The sequence below is a fragment of the Hemiscyllium ocellatum genome, chromosome 6, assembly GCF_020745735.1.
Source record: "Hemiscyllium ocellatum isolate sHemOce1 chromosome 6, sHemOce1.pat.X.cur, whole genome shotgun sequence".
Taxonomy (NCBI): Eukaryota; Metazoa; Chordata; class Chondrichthyes; order Orectolobiformes; family Hemiscylliidae; genus Hemiscyllium; species Hemiscyllium ocellatum.
This window is the reverse complement of record NC_083406.1, coordinates 54,643,116-54,670,444: the sequence shown is the minus strand read 5'-3', so window position 1 is coordinate 54,670,444 and position 27,329 is coordinate 54,643,116. Positions and strand designations below refer to the sequence as shown.

At 41.9% G+C, this 27,329-nt stretch overlaps 1 protein-coding gene across 1 annotated transcript in view; it reads right to left on the bottom strand.

The window, feature by feature from the left end:
- Positions 1-2,402: 2,402 nt before the first annotated feature.
- cldn10a (claudin 10a) overlaps positions 2,403-27,329 on the bottom strand; it is a 57,687-nt gene continuing 32,760 nt past the window's right edge. The window contains exons 2-4 of the mRNA XM_060826584.1: positions 21,836-21,997; positions 14,201-14,282; positions 2,403-2,514 (exon numbers count right to left, since the gene is read on the bottom strand). Coding sequence (XP_060682567.1) covers positions 2,403-2,514; positions 14,201-14,282; positions 21,836-21,997 — 356 coding nt within the window. The remainder of the gene's footprint in view (positions 2,515-14,200; positions 14,283-21,835; positions 21,998-27,329) is intronic.

The following is a 27,329-nucleotide window of genomic DNA, read 5'->3' as shown; positions in this document are numbered from 1 at the left end:
AAGTTCTTCACAGCCTTCAACATATCATAGATGACAATGAACATCTTGCCAAGATTACCCCACATCTCACCTTGAAACAACGACCAAACTTTATACAGACCATTGTGCGCAGCAAACTACCTAGCCTTCAGGATAACATCAACCACAACACCACAGAACCCTGCCATAGCAACCCCTGCAAGATGTGACATCACATATGGGAGCACCACTCACTATGTACATGGCAGATACTTATGTGACTTGGCCAATGCTGTCTATCTCATAAGCTGCAGGCAAGGATGCCCCAATGCATGGCATATTGGCGAGACCATGCAGACGCTATGACAGGGCAGACGCAATGGACTGAATGGCCTAATTTCTGCTCCTTTGTCTTATGGTTTCTTCTGGTCTTATGGGCTCCACTCATCACATTCTGTCAATCAGAAAATTCACATTTATATATATTCTGTTTTCTGTCAGCCTGTCATGTACCTTCAATCCATCATCATAAAGTTTGATGTGAAACCTTATCAAATGTCTTCTGGAAATCAAAGGATGGCACCTCTACAAGCTCCCTTTTATCTGCAGGGACTGCAATGGTTCAAGAAGGCAGCTGACCATCACCTCTTTAGGCAACTATGGATGGGCAATACAGTAAATGCTGAGACAGAGAGATGCCCACATCATGCCAATTAACTTTTTAAAAACTGAAAAGCAAGTTAGTCCTTCAAAAAAAGGAATAAGTTGGTTAAATATGATTTATCTTTGACAAAATCATACCAACTCTTATCAATTACCTAAAGATTTTCTAAGTGGCCAGCTATAATCTCTGAATAAGCACCTGCCCCTGAACAGATATCAAGCAACTGGTCAAGTTTCTGATTTTATGTCTCCTTCCCTTCTTGAGCAGAGGTATTATATTTGCTACTTTGACTAACTGAATCTTTTCTGAAATCTAGGGAATTTTAAAAAGTTGATACCAAAACATCTATTACCCCAGCAGCATCCTCTTTTAACACCCTGATGTGGCTTGCTCGCACCTGTGAAGCATATTTCAATACATTAGTAATGCTCGATAAATCCAAGGTTTTATTGAGTCTATTAGAATAAATGACAGCAGAAAGCAAGGTTTATATATACCATTGGCATATGGGAATAAATTTCAACTTTGGTGTTGAGAATGGGCAGCCGTGGATCAGACACTAGTTATACACTATACTACATTGTACTTAACACCATCAGTGTCACTGTATGAAACTATTCCTAATGTACTCTATGCATTCATTATCATAGCTACCCTTTTCAACCTGATTGACTCCATTAACTATCCTTTTTACATGCTGCTACTTTTTGCTGATGTACGCCCTCTTCTAGAGTGTGGCTACTGTTTTAGGCTCTACGTATTACTCATATTTTCCCTCTCTCATTTCATCTCTTATTAAGAGTGCTACCCCAACATCTTTTCTTCCCTTTTGTCTTTCTAAAGGTCAAATATTTCTGAATATTAAGTTTGCAGTTCTGATCTCCTTGTAGCCATGCCTGTGTAATGGCTATGAGATCATATTGATTTACCTCTATTTGCACTGTCAGTTTCATCTACCTTATTATGAATGCTTTGAGCATTAAGGTATTAAACCTTTGGGCTTGCCTGTTTTCCATTTTTAATCCTCTTAACTTTTTCTTGAACTGTGGCCCTTCTTGCCTCTCACTCTTGATTACCCAGTCTCCTGTTCTCGAATTCTACTTTCTTTCTTTTATTACTGTCCTTGTTTCGCTTTCCCTGTCACCCTGCTTAGATTCCCCCCAATCACAATGGCAAATACTTGCCCTAGATGAGAAAATACTTCTTCACTCAATGGGTGGTGAGTCTATGGAATTCTCTCGCACATAGACTATCGAAACCAAGTTACTGAATATATTTACGAGTGAGGTAGTTTTTTTTGGTTTTAAAGACATCAAAAAATATGGGGAGCAAGTGGGAATACAGCATTAACATAAAAATCATCCATGATCATATTAAATAGCAAAGCAAGATTGAATGACCTTCTCTTGCCCCTATTTCCTATTTCTTCACATTTCTATGAATTCAATCATAGGGAATATCAAGCTGAATGTATAATGGCTGACTGATCTATTAACAATAATATATCTCAAATGAACTTGGAATTTTATCACAAGATGATTAATTAGAACTAGACACATATTTTTTGAGACATGTTTATTTCAATTAAGGCAAATTTGAATTTCGTCTACCTTTGGTAACAATACAGTAAAATTTGCGAAGTTGTGCAACAGCTTTAAAACATGATAATGGGGCAGGTCTTTCATGATAAGTGCCCAAGTTGCTTTGTGAAGTTATCATGACATAGGATTCGAAACACACTTCTTCAAACCACAGTGTACCTGAGTAAGACTATTTAATCTTACCTTGGAGAATCTTTACCATTTGATAAGGAAAAACAAAATATTGCACCTCCCAATATGGAAAGCGAAGATCCAGCCCATCCAATAAACAAAGCTGCTCCTAATTCATATCTGCGGACATAAGATAAATATTTGAATTGTTTCTACTTGATGGATTTACCAAGTGTTAAAAATCAAATCATTTGAGTAGATTAGGTTAACTAGGTAACTAGATAAAGTTATGAGCTAACACTCCGAGTATTCTGTGAGAACAGAATTAATGCTGACATTCCAGTGCAAGAGTGAAGGAATGCAGTAGTCAGGGAGTGCAGTAATGTTGGAAGTTCTAGTTTTTTGATGAGGTGGATCTGCTCTCGCATATTGATACAGTATTTTTCAGAAGAGTAGAGGAGTCATTCCTGACATCCAGGCCAATGTTAAAATAAAATCAAATAGTGATTATCAAATTGTTTTTGTGCTAGATTACAACCCACAAGCTGAATGCTACGTTCCATACAATACAGTAATCACTGTCCTTCAAAAAGTAATTAATTGGATGTAAAGTTCTTTGGGATGTCCAGCAATTGTGAAAGAAGAGATGTAAATACAAATCATTCTTTTAGCTTATAAAAAAAACATATAGACATTTGAATATAATGGAAATGGAACGTAAACCCACATAAAAGTTGCAATGGTGTAAGGTATGTTTGCTTAAAATTACTACAACTGTTAAGTCTCTAATATTTTAATAGTCACAGATTTTCTATCCAGCATTCAAAATCCATGTGAAATTAACAATTTGGTATTATTTGCATTGGAGAAAAGATATAAATGAGCAATGGTCCAGTTGTTTAAAATATGAAACAGGATGGATGCATGTTATTTGATTGGACTGCAAATGCATAGCCAGAGGACAGAAATATTAAATTCACATTCCATCTTACAGAGGCTCAGAACCAATTCATTAGGACTTCCTCCTATCTACCACTGAATCATAAGTGCATTACTGGACATAAAGCCATTGTTCCAAGGAGAACAAAGTGGAGCAGGTGACCAGGATCTGGGGGTCAGGCTTACAGACTGAGTGCGGGTGTTCCACATTGTGCTTACACTCTGTGTTTGGTCTCTTCAGATTAGAGGACACCTAGTTGTCAGCAATGACAACATTACATTGAAAGAAGTACATGTAAATCACTACTTCACCTGGATGAAGGGGACAGTAGGGAAAGAATGAGTGTCAACTTGCCAAGCAAGTACAGGGGCTATACTTGTTTCAAGGACTGAAAACATCTCCAGTGGAAATCTACTCTTCACAGTTTCCCATCTTATAGGTCCCCAACCTGTACAGCCCACTTCTACCCTCTTCTTAAGATCCACAAATAGGACTGGCCTGGTAGACCCATCATTTTAGATTGATCCTGTCTTGCAATGAAGTTTTCTTTACTGTCTTAACTTTGTTTATTTTCCTTTTCTCCAGACCTTTCCTACCTGTGACTCTTCTGATGTACTCTGTCACTTGATAAGTTCATAATTCCCTGGTACTAACTATCACCTCTTCACAAATAAAAACAGAAAGTGCTGGAGAAACTCAGCAGGACAGACAGTATCTGTGGAGAGAGAAAAACTGAATTAATTGAAACAATTCAGTATCTCCCAAGAGGAGACACTTCTTGGGAACTTGTCTCCTCTTCACCTTTAATGTCTCTATCTTTACCTCCAGATCTTCTGACCCCTGCCTCACCAGACAGCCTACTATCTCTCCTTTCTTTCTTGAATGAATTCTTGAACAGGTTCCATCTACCATCACCCTCCTTGACCTTTCTAAATTCTTCTACTCACATTGTGCATCTACTCTCATCTTGTACTCTCATCTAGAAATCTCCAAAAAAGAGCTTTGCAGTCAGTGCCCACAAATATTCATGTTTCCTTTTTGTTGTGGGGTCATTGAAAATTCCTTGTTTAAATCTTACTGGACTCCCTTCATAAAATCTTTTTTCCAGTGCATTGGTGATCACATCATATCCTACACTTGGCCTGAACCAGAAAACTTCATTACTTTTCTTTGACCTTCACAGGTCCATCTCCGACTCTCCCTTTCCCATCCTCAACTTCTCTGTCTTCATTGCAATGATAAACAATCAGCAATATTTGCTATAGATCCACTGACTACAGCTACTCTATCTGCATCTCCTTACACCCTGCTCTGTAAGGACTCCATTTCAGTTTCTCTACCTCAATTGCAAGCTTGTTCCATATTAGCACCTCCTGACATGTCTTCTTTCTCAGAACTGTGCATTTCTCCAATTATTGTTGACATTTCAGTGTCATTTCCCACACTTCTGTTCTCACCCATTTTTCACCATTGTTCTCACCATCCCTATGAGAAAGTGAGGACTGCAGATGCTGGAGATCAGAGTAGAAAAGTGTGATGCTAGAAAAGCACAGCCAGCCAGACAGCATCTGAACAGTAGGAGAGTTGATGTTTCGAGCATAAGATTCTGAAGATGACCTTCCTTACCCTTTACATTATTCTGAAGGAACTCCCTCCTTCACAACATCCTGGTCCCTGCTACAATCACCTTCAACACCATGTGCTCTCCGAATGATACAGCCCCTGTACTTGCATAGCAACTTAACACTCATTCTTTCCCTACTGTCTCCTTCATCCAAGGGTTCAAATACTGCTCCCATGTGAAATAGTGATTTACATGTACTTCTTTCAATGTAATGTTGTCATTGCTGACAACTAGGTGTCCTCTAGTCTGAAGAGACCGAACACATAGTGGAAGCACAATGTGGAACACCTTCGCTCAGTCTGTAAGCCTAACCCCCAGATCCTTGTCACCTGCTCCACTTTGTTCTCCTGCTGATATCTCTGACTCCAGCTTTTTGCAATGCAAGTATAGGTGTTATTATTGCAGTACTCCAGCAGAAAACAAATCTGAGGATTAATACTTCACCCTTCATATTATGCACTTTATAGCATTCTGGGTTCAGAAATAGCTCAATGTTACCGTCCTTTAACAAGAGACAAGGAACAGCAGATGTGGAAATCTAAAACAAAACAGAAATTGCTCGAGAAACTCAGCATGTCTGGCAGCATTTGTGGTGAGAAAGCAGAGTCAATGTTTTAGTTAAGTGACCCTTCTTTGGCACCGATTGTTTCTAGGAAATGGTAGCATTATGCTGAAGATGGGGATTTGGTCGGGAGAGGGAGGTGGTAAAAGAGTAGACAATAGCTGGAGATGGAGTCCTGGGTGGGAAAAAGACATAGACAGAGCTGTTCAGGCACTGAAATGATTGAACTCGATACTGAACCCTGAAGGTTGCAGAATTCCCACATGGGCTGCTTTCACCACTCCCACTCCCCTTGATATCATCTACCAACTCTCTAACATGACACAATTCTCATTCCTCATGTCATCTGACCATCACACATCTGTCACTGTTGTGAGATGCAGAACTATATCTCTCAGCTTGCTAATTCAATTCCACATCAGCCATATTACCAAACAGATTGCACCCATTCACTGACACATTTTCCTCTGTCATGCAGTTCAAGGTCACATAGCTACTACCTGATACAGCTGAATATCCTTACTGCAATGGAGAAGGCATCATTAAAGTGGTTGGTTCTGAGACCATGGCCAGCAGCGATGTTAAAATCAATGAAGACAATTTCTTTCTTATTGCTGCAAGGGTGGAGCGGAGGTTTTTGATGGTGAGGTTGGGGTTGGAGCGGAGGGAGTGGAGGGCTGCACGTTCTGAGGGTGAGAGGTTGGAGTGGGTGAGAGGGGTGGACAGGTTGAGTCGGTTAATGTCGCGGCGGCAGTGTTTTTTATACCTGCTTTTCATCCTTATACTCTTCCTTTCCATGTCTCACCTCCCCTTCGTCCTATAATTGCTTCCAACTGGAAAGTGCAAACTCTCTCATCAAGCTTTACATCACCTCTCTCACACAATGTTACTTCTGTGCCTTCCTCCTTTCAGATATTCACAAACTTTAGTAACTGATGAAGGGCTTATGTTTAAAATGTCGATTCTCCTGCTCCTCGGATGCTGCCTGACCTGCTGTGCTTTTCCAGCAATGGTGGAGTACTGCCTCTTAACCTTACACAAACAGTGAATGGCTAAGATACTGGGCATAATCCTATGCCTTCCCATGCACTGAGTTTGGTGGTGCGACATGTTTTGTCAGACGGTGTTGTGGGAGGAGGGTGGGTGGGGAAGGAGTAGGAGGTGGAAGAGGGGGGAGACCTTTCCAAATTCCCATCTCTGTCCTCGTTCTGTCTATGACAAGGAAGTTCAGGACAGCCTTCATACACCAAGAGAGGCCCTTAAATCACAAATCAGTACCTACTTAAATGTCTCATTCAACTGTCACTTGTATCAAACTAGCAGTGGGCACAGAACTTGGCATATGGAAACCATGACAAGCAAATTCTGGTATGTTTCACTGTGAACCCTTGTGGTTGAGTTCTTCATTAAAGACAAGCAGTATCTAATCAATAGACCCAGCACTGGAAGTGGACGAGGCCGCTGAAAGCCAGCCCCTGCTTTTTACAGGAGTCACCCCTCACCACTCTTCCCCATGTCACTAACTCTATCATTAGCAAATAGTTACCAAATTCCTCCTTGATCAGATGATTCAAATAGATAATTATCTACAATATCCATTGCCTCTACAGCGATGCTGCTGAGTACAGAGCAGCTAACAGGCTTTGATTTACTGGCAGCTCTCAATAGGTGTGACCTCTGCCTTTGGGATCCATTATCCCAAGGGAAGGCTCACCACTGCCTTATTAATTATCTGAGTGGCACAAGAATACAATTGGTCTATGATAAAATCAATTTTTATTTTGTGTGTTTGAAACTGATAGCTGAGTAGAGTTAACTCACTGGAGATTGCAACATTTAAGGCACAAGATGCTCTAATGTTGGTCACATTTGATTTAGCTGAAAATGTGTTGCTGGTTAAAGCACAGCAGGTCAGGCAGCATCCAAGGAACAGGAAATTCGACGTTTTGGGCTAAAGCCCTTCATCAGGAATGATTTAGCCTGCATATAAAGGCAGAATGTGTGAGATTTTCTGTAACTTAATCAAATCAGTTCAAAAGTCAGTGAACAGCAGTTCAGGAATTTGCCAGTTTTAGTCAGAGTTGGTCAACAGGAGGAGATGCAGCTTCATGGAGCTAAGTGCAGGGGCTTTGGGAAGCCTATGGGTACCTGTTTAGTAGCTCTGTGCTGCTGTGTCATTAAGAGTTTGTGCTGCTGTGCTTTAGGGCTTGGGTCAGTAATCAGCTCAGTTACAGAATTAATGAGAGAAAGATAGAAAGGATGGACCATAGTTAATAGTAGTGGTGAAAGAAGCCCTCAAGTAGTATTTGCTTGTTGTGGCTGAGAAAAAATTGAGCTCAGAGAAATCCAGGGACGGGGTTGGCTTAGTCAAAATTCTGTCTGTAATAGACACTCACAAGTATTCTCAAAAGTCCTGGAGAACGTGCTCTCAGAAGAAGAAAATGAACTACCAGAACATGAGGAATGATTAAAGCAGTCTGAGTTGGAATTACTTTGAGCAGATTCAAGGCTAGATCTTCTAAGGTGAAACTTTTATATTCCTTGTGAAAGAGACAAAGTTTTAATAAGATTTAGTGTACAACAAAGTCATTAACAATTGGGTGGTTTGATGAGAAATCTATGGGAATTGTATTTACAACATCTGGTATGCGATTTACTCTGTAATGTTTTTGACCATAATTTGTCTGTCAATCTTTAATGATCTAATAATTCTGGATGTTAAAATAAAAATTGTATAGAGACAGTAGCGCCTCGACTTACGAACTTATTCTGTTCTGGGACCCTTTTCACGAACCGAAAAGTTTGCGAACTGAATGAATTTTTCCCATTGTTCGGATAGCGTATGAATGCTTGGATGTAGCAACGAATGCTGTTCACAGCGCAACGTGCCAAAGACAAACTGAATGAGATCACGCGGGGCCCGAGAGCTTTTGCGTTCAACAAGCACGTAGCAAAGCAGAACAATGAAACCACGTGGTCGCACATGGGCTTTTTACGTTCGTACCTTGAATTTCATACGTACGTTGAAGCAAAATTTTATGTACAATCCTGTTCGTAAACCGATTTGCTCGTGAACGGGGTTGTTCGTATGTCAAGGCGCTACTGTATTGTAAGTTGTTTTACTGTTTTAAATTTGTTTAGTGAGGTTTATTTTGTTTGTTCAAAATTGTGAGATCTTGCGGCTTTATTCTCTTTATAAGTATTTGGGATCTCAAACCTTGTCATTTTAAATAAAAAAGGGACTGGTCTCTTATCTGGGCTGTATTATTACTTGTAGTCTTGTCTGGGGTTTCAACAGGTCTTTCATGAAAAAAGGCAACATTAGGGTCATGCCAGCTCTCTGCCTGATAGCTGAGATTCCTACTTCCTCCACCCTATGCGTGTTTTAAAGGACAGATAAAAGGGTGCATTGGTGAGATCCTGGAGCCACCAGGGGAAATGGCTGGGCAGGATCCAGCTTGCCAAAGGGCAAGGTCACAAACAAGCTCTGACCAAGGATTAGCCTGGTGAACTTTCACTCCATTCCCTTTCTGGTAAGTATATATATTTTTTAGGTAAGGAGATAGAAACTACACACAATCCGGCAGGAGTGGTCTCACCAAGATCCTTTCAGCTTGATCCTGTCCCAAATCCTCTTGCAATAAAGACTATTTGTCTTTCTAACTGCTTGTAGCACTGGCATCTTGCTTTCAGTAACTGTGCTACAATGACAACAGATCCCTTTGTACATCAACCTTTCACAATCTATCATCATTTAAATAATATGCAATCATTCTTATTTTCTTACTAAAGTGGACAACTTCACATTTATCCAAGTTATTATGCATATGCAGTGCATTTGCCCATTCACTCAACTTGTTTAAATCACTTAAAGCCTCTTTACATCCTCCTCACCACTCACCCTCTCAACTAGCCATAGGAAGGGAAAACGTTGAGATTCTGAAGGGAGATTACAGAGACTTAGGCAGAAAGTTTGTGAGAAGATTTGCAGCTCGGGTGCTCGTTGTTGTGGTTCTGTTCGCTGAGCTGGGAATTTGTGTTGCAGACGTTTCGTTCCCTGTCTATGTGACATCCTCAGTGCTTGGGAGCCTCCTGTGAAGTGCTTCTGTGTTGTTTCTGGTACCATACAACCCAGATGGCCTCCTTCTTCAAAGACCGCAATTTCCCCCCAGATGTGATCAACGATGCCCTCCACCGCATCTCCTCCACTTCTCGCTCCTCCGCCCTTGAGCCCCGCCCCTCCAATCTCCACCAGGACAGAACCCCACTGGTCCTCACCTACCACCCCACCAACCTCCATATACATCGTATCATCCGTCGTCATTTCTGCCACCTCCAAACGGACCCCACCACCAGAGATATATTTCTCTCCCCTCCCCTATCAGCATTCCGAAAAGACCACTCCCTCCATGACTCCCTCGTCAGGTCCACAACCCCCCCCCAACCCAACCTCCACTCCTGTCACTTTCCCCTGCAACCGCAAGAGATGCAAAACTTGTGCCCACACCTCCCCCCTTACTTCCCTCCAAGGCCCCAAGGGATCCTTCCATATCCGCCACAAATTCACCTGCACCTCCACACACATCATTTACTGCATCCGCTGCACCCAATGTGGCCTCCTCTATATTGGGGAGACAGGCCACCTACTTGCGGAATGTTTCAAAGAACACCTCTGGGACACGCGGACCAACCAACCCAACCACCCCGTGGCCCAACACTTCAACTCCCCCTCCCACTCCGCCAAGGACATGCAGGTCCTTAGACTTCTTCATTGCCAGACCATAGCAACATGACGGCTGGAGGAGGAGCGCCTTATCTTCCGCCTAGGAACCCTCCAACCACAAGGGATGAACTCAGATTTCTCCAGTTTCATTTCCCCTCCCCCCACCTTGTCTCAGTCAAATCCCTCAAACTCAGCACCGCCTTCCTCACCTGCAATCTTCTTCCTGACCTCTCCGCCCCCACCCCTACTCCGGCCTATCACCCTCACCTTGACCTCCTTCCACCTATCACATTTCCAACGGCCCTCCCCAAAGTCCCTCCTCCCTACCTTTTATCTTAGCCTGCTGGACACACATTCCTCAATCCTGAAGAAGGGCTCATACCCGAAATGTTGATTCTCCTGCTCCTTGGATGCTGCCTGACCTGCTGCACTTTTCCAGCAATACATTTTCAGCTCTGATCTCCAGCATCTGCAGTCCTCACTTTCTCCTCCTATTTTTTGTTGTAAGTCATAATTGGGATTGTTTTATCGAATTAGTAATGTAGAGGGGGAGGTAAAAGATAGGCTTAAGAGAAAGGTGAAGTAAATTGTTGTTAGTTAATTTTGTGTGTTAGACTTAAAAAATAAAGTTGTTAGTTTTTACTTTAAATAGTGACTTTTGGGATAGTTCTTGGCCTCTTAACTTTTAACAGATTAAAGCACAGGGTGAATCTTTTCTGTATTGATGGTTTAAATTAGCAGAAGGATTTACCCCGTGTCGTAACAAAACTGTCACCGGAAATGGAAATGGAAATGGAAAGGGGAGGGAGATGTCCGAGATGGACCAAGAAAATTTGAGGCTGAGGTGTACATTGGTGGAGTCAATGAACTGCTCCAGTTCAGCCTGGGTGCAGGATGCTGCACTGATGCAGTCATCTACATAACAGCAGAAGAGTTAGGGCACAGTGCCAGTGTAGGTTCTGAAGAGGGACTGTTCAACATGCCCGACTGAGAGGCAGGCATAGCTGGGGCCCACCCAAGTGCCCATGGCCACTCCATTGATTTGGAGGAAATAGGAGGAATTAAAGGAACAGTTGTTGAGGGTGAGGGCCAGTTCGGCGAGGCAGAGGAGGGCATTAGTAGAGGGGGACTGGATTGGTCTGTTGAGGCCTGGAGGCAATCCTTGTTGGGTATGGACGTGTATAAGGACTGCACGTCTATAGTGAAGAGAAAGTACTGTGGGCCAGGGAACTGGAAGTTACTGAAGAGATGGAGGGCGTGGTTGGTGTTGCGGATGTAGGTGGGAAATGCCTGAACCACAAGAGCGAGGTGGGACGAAATGAGTTCGGTGGGGCCAGAGCATGTAGGGATGATGGGTCAGCCGGGGTAGTTGGGCTTGTGGATCTTGAGGAGCAGGTAGAGCCAGGCAGTACGGGGCTGGGAGACAGTGAAGTTGTAGGCAGTGGGAAAGGAGATCACCAGAGGCAATGAGGGCACGGACAGTGCGAGTGATTTTGGCCTGATGGGTCGTGGTGGGGTCGTGGGCAAGGCAGAGGTAAGGTGTGGTGTCAGAGAGTTGGTCGCTGCGACATAGAGGTCCGTTGTCAGACCATTATTGCCCTGCCTTTTTCAGTGGGTTTGATGGTGAACCAGGGATTGTTAGGCAAAAGTGAGGGCTGCAGATTCTGGAGATCAAAGTCTAGATTAGACTGGCACTGGAAAAGCACAGCAGGTCAGGCAGCATCCAAGGAGCAGGAAAATTGACATTTCAGGCAAAAGCCCTTCATCAGGAATGAAGGCAGAGAGCCTCCGGGGTGGAGAGATAAATGGGAGGGGGTGGAGCTGGGGACAATAGGTGGATGGAGGTGGGGATGAAGGTGATAGGTCAGAGAGGAGGGTGGAGTGGGTAGGTGAGAAGGAAGTTTGGCAGGTAGGAGAGGTCAAGAGGATTGTGCTGAGCTGGAAGGTCAGCGAGTGTGTTTCAGAACATGGTTGAAGAGCTTCAGAGCAGAGGAGATGACCTGGGGGTTGCAGTGAGAGAGAGGGATGCCTACCTTGAAGAAGTTCTCCTCCTCTCTCTACAATAATCTCAGTGAGTCTCTTTCTCACTGCAACCCCCAGGACATCTCCTCTGCTCTGAAGCTCTTCAACCATGTCCTGAAACAGAGTCGCCAACTTTTCAGCTTAGCACCATCCTCATGAGCTGTCCTACCTGGCAATCTTCCTTCCCATCTATCCACTCCAGCCTCCTCTCTGACTTATCACCTTCATCCCCACCTCCATCCACCTATTATACTCTTGGCTACCTTCTCCCCAGCCCTAAACCCCTCCCATTTATCTCTCCACCCCAGAGGCTCCCTGCCTTCATTCCTGATGAAGGGCTTTTGCCTGAAACGTCGATTTTCCTGCTCCTCGGATGCTGCCTGACCTGCTGTGCTTTTCCAGCACTACTCTAATCTGAACCAGGGATTGTTGCAGAGTGATCCATGAGGTTGGAGTGAGTGAGGGTGTGTGTGTGTGTGTGTGTGTGTGTGTGTGTTGGGGGGGGGAGGGAGACATTGAAGTGGTCGATGTTACATCGGCAGTGTGCAATGAAGAGGTCGAGGGCCGGTGGGGTGGTGTGACCAAGAAGGGGGGGTAACCAAGTGGAAGAGGAAGGTTGGATGTGAGAGAAGGGAGGCAGGTGACTGGGAGTTTTTGTCAAAGAAGAAAGCACCGAGATAGAGGTGATGGAAGAAGAGCTCCATGTCTTGGCGGGTCCGGAAGTTGTTGTGATGGGGACAGAGGAGTACAAACATGAGCTCCTTTCGAAGGACAGACTGTTCGGCCTCAAAAAGTTCAAGCTCAGGGATAGGGGAATAATGAATATGTGGCAAGGCTTAGTGGGAGGTTTTGGGGAGGTCGTGAGTTGGCTGAAGGAGGGGGAAGGGTGATGGCATGTGGTGGGTGGGGGTTGGACGTGGTGAGGTGGGGGGAGTGGGTGTGGGAAAGAAATGAGATTGGGGGGTTGGGGCTGGGGAGTAGTGTGGGGGTTTGGGAAGGGGTGCAGGGTGGTATGAGGTGAAAGGCGAGGGTAGGGTGGGGATGGATGGGTGAGGAGGAAGAGCTGGTGTGCTGGCTGGCTGCAGTTCAGCAGTAGTGATGTGGACTCTTCTGCCACCTCAAACTTCCTTCTCCACTTGGTCACCCCCCTGCTGGCCTTGTACCCTCTCTAGACCTCTTCATTGCAGACTGCTGACGTGACATTGGTCACCTCAATTTCTCCAAACCTCTCCCCCCCCGCCCCCCAGAAAAAAAAATCCTCAGTCCTCAAAGTGCGGAGAGGCAGTTTAAAAGAGATGTGCAAGGCATGTTTTTCACACAAATAGTGGTGAGTGTCTGGAATGCACTGGCAGAGGAGGTGGTGGAAGCAGACAGTAGCAGCATTCAAGAAACATTTGGATGAACACATGAACTGGAAGGGAAAAGAGGGATCTAGGTCCTGAAAGTAAACACTGTTTTAGTGTGGAAGGGCAAAATGTGTCGGCACAGGCTTGGAGGGCCGAAGGGCCTGATCCTGTGCTATATTGTTCTTTGTAAATCACAAATCATAAAGTAACTGGAAGTAGTGGCAGATCTTCAAAATCCATCAGCAAATTAATGAAAGATTCAACAATACTTGTGGACATGAAGCAACCATGCTTAATAACAAATAATAGTAATAATACAAGCCACATTTACAGATCATAAAGTTTGCTATTATTTCATATCAATTCCACATTTATATCCACATTGAAAGCAAATTTAGATAAATCAAATTAAGGAAACAGTTGGTCACAGCCACTATTCAATTTAACAATGAAAATAAATATTCAATTTCAAAGCTAATAATTTAAATTACTAGATCTTTAGAATGTTGTTCTGAAGTCTGTATCATGTGGCTAATAGTTTCGTTTGAGAGTGCACTTAAAGATTTAGAGGTGATCTTTGTGTCATTTTTCTATCATTAGATGTAGCAGTTTCATAGAAAATGAAACTGGGGCTGTGATGCAAACTTACTTTTGTTCTATAATCATGGGATCATAGAATTCTGCAGTAATTCGATTTGCATACCAAGAAAAAGCAATTATGGATGTCAGTCCTGTAGGAAATAGATCTACATTAGTCCAAGTAGAATAATTAATTACAGAAATGTCAAATAGTAACCCACTGAAAAAATAATGAAGCTGAATTGAAGATTTAACAATCATGAAATATTGGCCCAAATATAGCAATCAGCAGTGAATGACCACTATTACACTCACATGCGCTCACCAACCTTATGTAAACTTTGGCACTGCACTTACCAATAATTGCAAAGCCAAAATAGCACTGCATTCTTTGCAGTGAACTTATGAACAGGCCAAAGAATGGTACATCCTCTCAAACATTCGGACTGAAGAAGTTTTATTGAGCCATGTGAAGTCTAAATGTGTTGCATAAGTTAGAATATTTGATTCAATGTAAAATCATCTATAGAGGGGAACACGATGGCATTAAAATACAAACGAGAACTTGACAAAAATACAAGACAACAAATAAGAACAGTAGATGACACCACCCATCAAGCTTACTCAACCATTTAATATAATCATGGCTGATCTTGGGCTTCAGTTCAACTTTCCCAATCACTCCCCATGTCCTTGGATTCCCTGAGGGATCAAGAATCACTCTACCCCAGGGTTAGACAATTTCAATAATTCATATCTATATCTGTGTAATTTTTTAACTCAGTTATAAATGATCACCCTTGACTCTGAGACTATTCCCCTGTGGTCTATATTCCCCAGTGAGCAGAAATAATCTTAGTGTTTACCCTTCAGAATCTTGCACATTTCAATGAAACATCTCTCATTTTCTGAATTCCTGTTTATTCAGTTTCATAGGACAACCCCATCATCCCAGGCGCTAATTTATAAACCTTCACTGAAAATCTCCAATGCAATAATATTCTTCCCTAAATATGGAAACCAAAACTGTAAACAATATTCCAGGTGTGGTCTCACTCAAAGTCATCCACAAAGATAGAAAGATCAGGGCCCTGGGTAATGTTGTAGAATAGAAAGACTCAGGGGTTCAGGTACATAGCTCTTTGAAATTTATGTCACAGGTAGACAGTTAAGAAGATCTTTAATATGCTTGCCTTAATGGATCAGACCTTTCAGTATTCGAGTTGGGACATCATGTTGAGATTGTACAGGACATTGGTGAGACCTCTCTTGTGTGCAGTTCTGGTCACCCTGCTATAGGAAAGATACTTTTTAAACTGGAGAGGGTTCAGAAAAGATTTACCAGGATGTTGCTGGGAATGGAGGATCTGAATTATAAAAACTGACTGGATAGTCTAAACGGACCTTTTTCACTGGAGTGTAGGAATTTAAGGAGTGGCCTTATAGAGGTTTAGAACATAGAACATAGAACAATACAATGCAGAACAGACTCTTCGGCCCTTGGTGTTGTGCCGACCTGTGAACTAATCTCAGCCCATCCCCCTACACCATTTCATCATCATCCATATGTTTATCCAAGGACTATTTAAATGCCTCTAATGTGGCTGAGTTAACTACATTGGCAGGCAGGGCATTCCATGCTCTAATTAAAGAATTTGCCCCTGACATCTGTCTTAAATCTATCACCCCTCAACTTGCAGCTATGCCCCATCATACAAGCCAACGTCATCATTCCCGAAAAAATACTTTCACTGTGCTCCCTATCTAATCCTCTGATCATCTTGTATGTCTCTATCAAGTATCCTCTTAGCCATCTTCTTTCCAATGAGGACAGACCCAAGTCCCTCAGCCTTTTCACATAAGAGCTTTGCTTCAGACCATGCCAACATCCTGGTAAATCTCCTCTGCACGTTTTCCAATGCTTCCACATCCTTCCTGTAATGGGAGGACCAGAACTGAACACAATATTCCAAACAAGGCTGCACTAGCATTTCGTATAGTTGCAGCATGACATCACGGCTCCAGACCTCAATCCCTCTACCAATAAAACCTAACACACCGTATGCCTTCTTAACAGCACCATCAACCTGGGTGGCAACCTTCAGGGATCTATATACATGGACACCAAGATCCGTCTGCACATCCAAACTACCAAGAATCTTTTCATTGACCCAGTACTCTGCCTTCCTGTTATTCTTAACAAGTGAATAACCTCACATTTATCTGCATTGAACTCCATTTGCCTCCTCTCAACCCAATTCTGCAGTTTATCCAAGTCCTCCTGCAACCTGAAGCATTCTTCCAAACTGTCCACCACTCCACCAACTTTAGTGTCATCTGCAAACTTACTAACCCATCCACCTATGACTGCATTTATGTCATTTATAAAAATAACAAACAGCATTGGTCCCAAAACAGAACCTTGTGGCATACCACTAATGATTGAACATCAAGCTGAATATTTTCCATCAACCACCACTCATTGCCTTGATCATAGAAAACCCAGTTTCGAATCCAAATTGCGAAAGCACCCTCAATCCCATGCCTCTGCATTTTCTCCAATAGCCTACATTATGGAACCTTACCAAAGGTTTATTGAAGTCCATGTGCACCACATCAACTGCCCTACCCTCATCCACATGCTTGGTCATCTTCTCAAATAATGCAATGAAGTTTGTAAGACATGACCTGCCTTTGACGAAAGCATGTTGATTATCTCCTATCAAACTGTTGCTTGCTAGATGATTATAAATCCTATCCCTTATAATCCTTTCCAAAACTTTTCCTACAACAGACATAAGGCTCACTGGTCTATAATTACCTGTGTCATCTCTGCTGCCTTTCTTGAACAAGGGTACAACATTTGCAATCCTCCAGTCCTCTAGTACTAAATCTGTAGACAATGATGACTCAAAGATCAAAGCCAAAGGCTCCGCCATCTCCTTTCTCGCTTCGCAGAGAATCCTCAGAGAAATCCCATCTGGCCCAAGGGACTTATCTACTTTCACACATTCTTGAATTAATAACATCTTCTCCTTACTAACCTCAATCCTTTCTATTCTAATAGCTTGTATCTCAGTCTTCTCCTCTACAATATTCTCCTTTTCTGGAGTGAAAACAGATGAGAAATATTCATTTTGCATCTCTCCAAACTCCACAGAGTCCACAACTTCCTACTTTGACTGGCTCTATTCCTACTCTCGCCATCCTCTTATTCCTCACATACATATAGAAAGCTTTAGGGTTCTCCTTTATTCTACCTGCTAAAGACTGCTCTTGTCCCCCCTTGCTCTTCTTAACTCTCTCTTTAAATCCTTCCTAACTAAGCTATAATTCTCCATCTGAACCATCTCATCACAACGTCACATTAGCCTCTCTCTTCCACTTAACAAGAGATGCAATTTCTTTTGTAAACCATTGTTCCTTTATCTTATCACTTCCTCCCTACCTGACAGGGACATTCCTATCAAGGACATGCAACATCTGTTCCTTAAACCAGCCTCACATTTTCATTGTCTGCATCCCCTTCATTTTGCAATCCATTCTATGCATCCTAAGTCTTGCCTAATTGTATTATAATTGCTCATCCACCATATATAACTCTTGACCTGTGGAATGTACCTATCCCTTTCCATCACTAAACTAAATGGAGCTGAATTATGGTCACTGTCCAAAGTGCTCACCTACCACTAAATCAAACACCTGGCCAGTTTCATTACCAAGTACCAGATCCAGTGTGGCCTCCCCTCTTGTCAGCCCTTCGACATACTGTGTCAGGAAACTCTCCTGTACACATTGGACAAAAACTGATCCATCCAACGTACTAGAGTGACAGCATTTCCAGTCAATGTTGGGGAAGTTAAAGTCCCCCATAATGACTACCCTGTTCCTTTCACTCCTGTCCAGAATCATTTTGCCAATCCTCTCCTCCACATTCCTGGAACTTTGCAGAGGACTATAAAAAAACTCCCAGCAGTGTGACCTCTCCTCCTCAGTTTCTAACCTCAGCTCATACCACCTCAGTAGATGAGTCTTCACCAAAAGTTCTTTCAGCCACTGTTATACTGTCCTTGACTAACAAAGCTACACCCCCCACACCCCTCTTTACCACCTTCCATGGTCTTAATGAAAGATCTAAACACTGGAATCTGCAATATCCATTCCTGACCCTGCTCTATCCATGTCTCTGAAATGGCCACAACATTGAAGTCCCAGGTACCTATCCATGTTACAAGATCACCTATCTTATTCTGGATACTCCTGACATTGACACTTCAAACCAGCTTGCTGTCAGCCAGCACACGCCTGTGACTGTGAAATCCTCTCATCCTCCTGTGTAGTAGAAGTACACCACTGGTTCCCATCCCCCTGCTAAGCTAGTTTCAACCCATCCAAATAGCATTAGCAAATTTCCCACACAGGATATTAGTACCCATCTGGTTTAAGTGAAGAAGTCCCACCTTCTCCAGAATGAGCCCCAGTTATCTATGTACCTGAAACCTTGCCTCCTGAAACATCCCTGCAGCCATATGTGCAGCTGACATTTCTCCCTGTTCTTCACCTCACTATCACGTGGCACAGAGACAACAACTCTGGCTGTTTGTAAAATCATGATGGGATAGATAACATTAATAGCAAGGGTCTTTTCCCTAGGGTGAGGAGTTCAAAACCCTGGGAAGTATTTTTAAGGTGAAAGTAGAAAGTTTTAAAAAGGACAACAGGGGCAATTTTTTTTGACACAGAGAGTGGTTTGTGTGTGGAATAAGCTGCCAAAGGAAGTGATGGATGCAGGTACAGTTACAGCATTTTAAAGGTATTTGGAGAAGTACAGGAGTAAGAGATATGGGCCAGATTCAGGTAAATGGGACTAGTTTAGTTTGGGAACATGGTCAATGTGAACAAGTTGGACCGAAGAGTCTGTTTCCATGTTGTGTGACTCTATGATTCTATGTAAATCAATCAAAGACAAAAATATTGTTTGTCCTTCTTATTCCTTGCTGTACATGTTTTCTAACTTTCTCTATTCTTTGTACAACCACTCCTAAGTCTCTTCGATTACCAACATTGACAAATTCCACTATTTTAATTAAAGAATTTTTTTTTCCATCGTTGTGATTAACGTGAATAATTTTACATTTCCCCACATTATCTATCTGATATTTTGTTTCCCATTTAATTTGCAACCTCCTTATAACCGAGATTTGTATCATCGCCAAATAGTGACAAATTACCCTTTGTCCTTTCACCTGAGTGATTTACATAGACTGTAAATAGGTGAGGCTCCAGCATTGAGCTTTGTGATGTCTACTATTCCCTGTCTGCCAACTTGAAACTGACCCATTTATGGTCACCACACACTTCCTGTCTATTAACATACTTTATTGACACCACACACTGACCAGATGTGGCATTGAGGTTCTCAAGTGGCAGGTTCGCACTTGTAGGGTTTGCGTTCATCATTGCTATGGGTGGCATGGTTTGCATTGCTGCCTCACAGCATGAGAGACCTAGATTCGATTCCCGCCTCGGGTGAATATCTGTGTGGAGTTTACACATTCTCCCCGTGTCTGAGTGTAAATGCAGGGGAATAAGTCTGTGTGGTTACTCTTCAGAGGGTCAGTGTGGATTAGTTGGGCTGAAGGGGCCTGTTTCCAAACTATAGGGAATCTAATCAAACAACTAGGAATAAAGCAATTTCCAATTTAGTACTGTGCAATAAAGCTGAGTTAATTAGCAATGTCATAGTGAAATCTATAGAAGGAAATAGTGATCAAAAATTAATTGAATTCCTTGTGAAGTTTGAAAGTGACATATTGCAATTACAACGAGGAATCGTCAACTTCAACAAAGCCAATTACAGATATAAGGGGAAAACAGACCAAGATTGATGGAGTAAGAATGCAAAAAGGTCTGGTGTTAAATGGATAGTCCGACGTATTTAAAGAAATCATTCAAAATGTTGAACAGAAAGTACTTTCCATTAACAAACAAAAACTCATGAAGCTAAAAATATTTTAGTTGAAAATAAGTAGAAGAGTCAATAATATTACAATCATCACAATAGTTTTTATAAAAATGTAAAATAGAAATAGATAAAGTAAATGTTTGTTCCTTACGTGTAGGTATAGGAGAAATTATCATGGAGAATGAGGAAATAACAAACATTGAATAGATATTTTGCATCTGATTCTTAATACAAGACAGAAGTTGTAATAACTTAGGGGCTAGAAAGAGTGAGGAAATTAAGGCAATCAATATAAACTGTGAAAAAGTATAGAAGGAAATAACATTCATCAAACAGGATTCTCAAACAGATAGCTAAAGGGAAGGGAAGAGAAAACAAAGCACTAAAGGCTTGCTTGCTGAACATCAACATTTGGAAAAATGTTGAAATCTATTACTGAAAAGTCTTAGCAATGCACCAAGACTAAAAGAACATGAGTAGAACAAGTCAATAAGGCTTTTCCGAAGTGAAATCTTGTTGAACAAATTGGTTAGTTTGAGAATGTAACCAATAAGACAGATGAAGGGAAATCAGCAGAGGCATTTGATCAAGGCACTATGCAAAAGATAAGATTAGATTCCCTACAGTATGGAAATAGGCCCTTCAGCCCAACATTTCCACACCAACCCTCTGAAGAGTAACCCACCCAGACCCATTCCTCTACATTCACCCCTGACTAATGCACCTAACACTGTGGGAAAATTAGCATGGCCAATTCACCTGACTAGCACATCCTTGAATTATGGGAGGAAACCAGAGCACCCAGATGAAATCCATGCAGACACTGGACTGTCTGTGTGCAAACTCCACACAGACAGTCAACCGAGGTGAGAATCGAACCTAGGTCCCTGATGCTGTGAGGCAGCAGTGCTAATCATTGAGCCACCCATAACATTTGCTCAGTGTATTGTTCCAAGAAGTTGTCACAAAAGCATTCTTCTAAACCACTCTTGTCAATTTGATTTGTCTAACTTATTCATTCTGTTTCATGAGATCAAATCCTTTCTCTCTAATGTTCTTGTGTTATCTTTTACTCAAGAGCCCCCCTTCCTCCTGTGCCAATCTGTCTGTCCTTTTTAACCTTGTTCTGTTTGCAACTATGTTCTGTGTAATTGTAACTAAAGCAAAACCATTTATCTCTATTGATGCCATTAGTTAATCTACCTTGTTGCAGATTCTTTTTGTGTTCAGATAAAATGCCTACCTTTATCAAGGGAAATGCTCAGAACCACAGAGATTGTTTTCAGTAATTATTTCGTGTCATTTTCTGTTGATATGGAAGCCCTATCATCTTCTGGTGCCTTTACTGATGACCAAATGACTCAGCAACACAATGTCATAAACTTCAATTTATGTGACTGGCAACTCTTAGTGGAATACTATTATAACAAAGCTTGTGAAGGAGCGGGATAATCTGGAGGACAATTTCCTCATTTAATATTTAACTATATATGTTCAAGAAGTAACTTTTTAGATAAACATTCACAGAACTAATTTGTTAATTATGTTCCTCTCTCTACAGATGCTGCCAGATCTGCTTAGGACATCATTAAAATAAAAAGGCCTTTCATTATCTTCTCAAAGTACATGGGAATGTGTAACAAATAGTTTTTTTTTTGAAATTGTTTTCCAAGTACAGTGTGAACTGAAACCCGCGGAGAATTGGATATAGTCTTCTTACACACCTGTGATCATCCTTACCAGAGAAAATGAAAAGAACTCCTGCACATACAGCAATTCTTCCTTTCATCCTTTCTGAGCCTCCAATTCTTGTACATTTCATCCCCACCAATGAAATTATGAAACCAAAAAATCCTAGACAAACAGCAGTAATCATGAGACCTCTACAGACCTGTATGTATGCTGAAAGAGAAAGAAACTAAGCATTAGCATCAGTTCAAAATTTGGTGGGGCATTAGATGTATTGCTACTTACTACTTAAGAAATGAGGATTAGAGCGAGGTGAAAGGTCTTTTTTTCTTAAATGTCAGCAACACAAATAAGTCAGCTTTTTTTTATTGATGTACTTCCTGTAGGAATATATATTTAGAATTTACATAGACTTGGATGAGGAAAATGAAGTTTTCAGGTGACAAAGAAACAGGTGAAGTTATTCAGTTTGGCAGGAAGATTAGAGGAGCTAAATATTGTTTAATCAGAAAACGACTGAAGAAAACTACAACTCAGAAGGATTTGGAAATCATTGACAATGAATCACAAAGTGCTAGCATACACATTCAGCAGGTAATAGGGTAAGCAAATGGTATGTTTGTTTTTAATTCAAAGGAAATTGACTATAAAAGGACAAAGTCTTACTAAAACTAAACAAGACATTTGTCAGTCTACTGCTGGAATAATATAAACAGTTTTGGGCCCTTTATCTAAAACATATACTGGGAGTGGAACACTCCAGAAGAGGTTCACAGGGCTGAATAAAGGCACAGAATGATTGTCTTAGGAGAAAAAGTTGAGTGGGGTGGACTTGTACTCATTGCAGTTTAATAGAAATACAAGCGACATACAAAGTTCTTAGGGGATTTGACAGGGTAAATGAGGAAAGATTGCTTCCACTTGAGGGAGCATCCAGGACCTGAGGGCTTAATGTCAGAATCAGGGTTCTCACATTTGAAACAGAGATATGGAGGAATTTCTTCTCTCAGAGAGTAGTCAATTTGCGGAATTATTTACAACAGAGACCAGCTGGATCATATAGTATATTCAAGACTGAAATTGACTGATTTTTAATTGGTGATTAGAATATTTATAACTTTGTGGAGAGATTAATATAATATTACAATAGACTAAGATTATGCAAAATAACTAATTTACAACTGTAGGTTGGTAAAATCAATTTGCTTAGACATGGTATGACACATCTTCAGAATAAAAGGACTTAAATTCAGGCCTTCTGGCCCAAAGATAGAGACACTGCCACTGTATGAAAGAGTTCTACTATTTGCAAATGTATACTGGTAGCAAGGGCATTTGGCTACTGCCTATCTTGTTGAAATCATAAGTGAACATTCGATAGTAGTATTATATACTAAATGAATGTCTATAGGCGGAGAAAGACATGGACACTTGGGAACTTGGGGGAAGTTAGTGCTGATATCTTGCAGACAGTCACTACTTCAGTAGAGGGGGTGTTGGATATATTAGAACATATGAAGGTGGATAAATCTCCTGATCCTGACCAGATGTATCCAAGAACACTGCGAGAGGCTCGCGAAGAACTTGCAGGGCCCATGGGTGATATTTTTACATCATCATTAGGCATAGATGAGGTCTCAGAAGACTGGAGGGTAGTTAATATTGTGACCTTATTCAAGAAGGGCTGCAAAGAAAATCCTACGAATTATTTACCAGTAAGGTAAACATGTATGGTAGGCAATTTAGTTGAGAAGATTCTGAGAGAGAAGATAAACATGCATTTGGAAAGACAAGTTTTGATTAGGAATGTCAGCCTGGCATTGTGTGTGGGAGATCATGCCTCACAAATTTTTTCTTTGATGATGTGACCAGGAAGGTTGATGAGGGCAGGGTGATAGACCCAAAAGCATGTCATGACAATGGCTGAGCACAGTACAAAGGGATGAATAAATCATGAAAAATCATGTTACAAAATGTAAATATTAAAGCCTGTAGGAGTTATGGATTACTAAGGGAATGGAAGACTTGCATTATTTTGGATTACAGTACAAAATAAACTTTTTTTTCTGTACTTGTTCTCAGCTAAATCAGAATACATAAATCAAGGTGTTGGTGGCATGACAGTCGGTATTGGTGTCTCACAACATCAGGGACCCAGGTCCCATTCCACCCTCAGGTGATTGTTTGTCTGGAGTTTGCACAATCTCCTTGTAGCTGCATAGGTTTCCTTCCACAGTCAAAGTAAGTGCATGTTAGGTGTATTAGCCATGATAAATTGCCAATAGTGCCCAGGAATGTGTAGGCTAGGTAGATTAGCCACATGAAATGCAGAGTTACAGGGATATCATAGAATCCCTACAGTGTGGAAACAGGCCGTTCAGTCCAACAAGTCCACACCAATCCCTCCGAAGAGTAACTCACCCAGGTCCATTCCACTACATTTTACCCCTGACCAATGCATCTAACCTACACATCCCTGAATACGAAGGACAATTCACCTAACTTGCACATCTTTGGACTTGTGGGAGGAAACCCATGCAGGCACAGGGAGAATGTGCAAACTCCACACAGACAGGGACCCAAGGCTGGATTTGAACCCAGGATCCTGGTGCTGTGAGGCAGCAGCGCTAACCCCTGAGCCGCCATGCCAGATGGGGTGATTCTGGATGGGATGCACTTCAAAGGTTTGGTGTGGATTTGATGGGCAAAATGACCTGCTTCTACACTGTAAGGATTTTATGATCAATGCAACTTGGTGGGAATTTGGTGAAAAAGGGGACCTTACTGTTCTTCTAAAATTCCAGTTTTGTATTTTGTACAACTCTGGTTGCCACTTCCTATAGGATGTGGATGCTTTGGAGAGGGTACAGAAAAGACTTACCAGGATAGCCCCTGGTTTGAAGGGTATTAGCTATGTGAATAGATTGAATAAGCTTGTTTTGTTTCCACTTGAACATTGGAGGCTGAGGGTGAGCTGAGTGAAGTTTACAAAATTGTAAGAGACACAGATGGAATAGATAGGCAGAGTCTTTTTGACTGAAGAAATGTCAATTATATGGGGACATAGGTTTAAGATAAAAGAAGGAATGTTGAAAGGAGATGTGAAAGGCAAGATTTTTATACAGAGAGTGTAAGTGCCTGGAATGTACTGATAGGGGAGCTGTCACAGCAGATACAAAAGTAATGTTTAAGAGGCATCTTGACAGGTACATGAATAGGTAAAGGATAGAGGGATACAGACCACATAAAAGCAAAAGGACCTTAGTGTAGAAAGGCATCAAGTGTTGGTGCAGTTTTGGTGGACAGTGAACTAAGGATTCTGCCATTTACAATATACCATCCTCCTGCATTAGACTTGCCAAAATGCATCACCTTGCATTTGTCCAGTTTAAATTGCATATGCCATTTCTCCATCCAAGTCTCTACTCTATCTATATCTGGTGGTGTCCTCTTCAGGAATTCCTGAAGAAGGACTTATGCCCGAAACATCGATTCTCCTGCTCCTCGGATGCTGCCTGGCCTGCTGTGTTTTTCCAGCACCACATTTTTCAACTTCTTAAAATATTTCCCTACCACTGACATATGGTTCACTGGTCTTTAATTTCTTAGATTAATCCTGTTGCTCATCTAAATAAAGGAACAATGTTTGCTATTCTCCAATCCTTAGAGACCTTTTCCAGTGACTAAAAAGGATACAAAGACTTCATACAAGGGCCCAGCTATTTCTCATCTGATTTTCTCAACATACTGGGAGAAATTCATCAGGTCCAGGCTACATGTCTACTTTAATGCTTTTCAAATACCCAACACTCCATTTTGTATTGACATACCCTAGATATGCCCTCTCAAGACTTACTATCCACCATGTCCTTCTTCTTTGTGAATACTAGTGGAAAGTATTTGGTAAGGACCACACCCAATTCCTCTAGCTCCACATATATTTCTTTCTTTGTCCTTGATTGGATGTATCCCTTCCCTAGCTACTTTCTTGTTCTTTATATATGAATAAAATGTGCTTGCATTTTCCTTGACCCTTTTTGTTAAAGACATTTCATGGCCCCATTTAGCCCCCTGAATTTGACTTCTTTCTTGTGATCATTATATTCTTCAAGGGGTCAGTTTGTCTTCAGTTTCCTAAACCTTACGTATGCCTCCTTTCTCTTTCTGACTAAGCTGTCAATTTCTCTTGTCATCCAAGGTTCCCAAATCTTACCTCCTTATCCTTCATTTTCACAAGAATATGTCAATCCTGAACTCGAATCAAATGACCTTAAAAAGATCCTCACATGCCAGATGTGAATTTGCCCTCAAACAGCCACTCCAACATTCACCCATTCCTGCCTAATATTGTTAGCCTTCCCTAAACTTAGTACTTTTACCCAAGAACTACTCTTAGCTTTATCTATAATTTACTTAAAACTCACAGAATAATGATCACTATTCCCGAAATGCTCCACCACTGAAACATTGATCATCTGGGCAGGCTCATTCCCCAATACCAGCCCTAGCTGGACTATTTATGTGTTGTTTCAACAAATCATCCTGTACACACCTTACAAATTCTCCCAAATTCAAGCTCCTGGCACTGAACGAGTTCCAGTCAGTTTTGAGGAACTTAAACTCACCTACCACACGACAATAACCCTGTTGGTTTCACATGTTTTCCATTATCTGTCCGCATATCTGTTCCTCTATCATCATTTAGCTGTTGGGAAGTCTGTAGGACAATTCCATCAAAGTGATTGCATCTTTCGTATTCCTTACTTCTATCCATATGGCCTCTCTGTATAAGCACTCAAAGTGTCCTCCCTCAGTGCAGCTGTCATATTCTCCCTGATCAGTAATGTAACTCCTCCACCTCTTTTACATCTCTCTCCACCATGCCTGAAACATCTAAATGCCAGAAGGTTAAGCTGCCAGACTTGAGTAAACCAAGTCTCTAATAGCTACAACATTGTAATTATATTTTCTAATCCAAGCTCTAAGCGGGAAGTGGAGGAGATGCAGTGGAGGGCATCGTCGATCACGTCTGGGGGGAATCTGCGGTCTTTGAAGGAGGTGTAGTCCAGGTAGCTGTGGGAGTTCAGACTCCTCCCTCCCCTTCCTAGACCTTTCCATTTCTATCTCGGGCGACCGACTCAACACAGACATCTACTATAAACCGACTGACTCCCACACCTCCTCCCACCCTGCCCCCTGTAAAAACTCCATCCCATATTCCCAATTCCTTCATCTCCGCCGCATCTGCTCCCAGGAGGGCCAGTTCCAACACCGCACAGCCCAGATGGCCTCCTTCTTCAAGGACCGCAGATTCCCCCCAGACGTGATCGACGATGCCCTCCACCGCATCTCCTCCACTTCCCGCTCCTCCGCCCTTGAGCCCCGCTCCTCCAACCGCCACCAAGACAGAACCCCACTGGTTCTCACCTACCATCCCACCAACCTCCGTATACAACGTATCATCCGCCGTCATTTCCGCCACCTCCAAACGGACCCCACCACCAGGGATATATTTCCCTCCCCTCCCCTATCAGCGTTCCGCAAA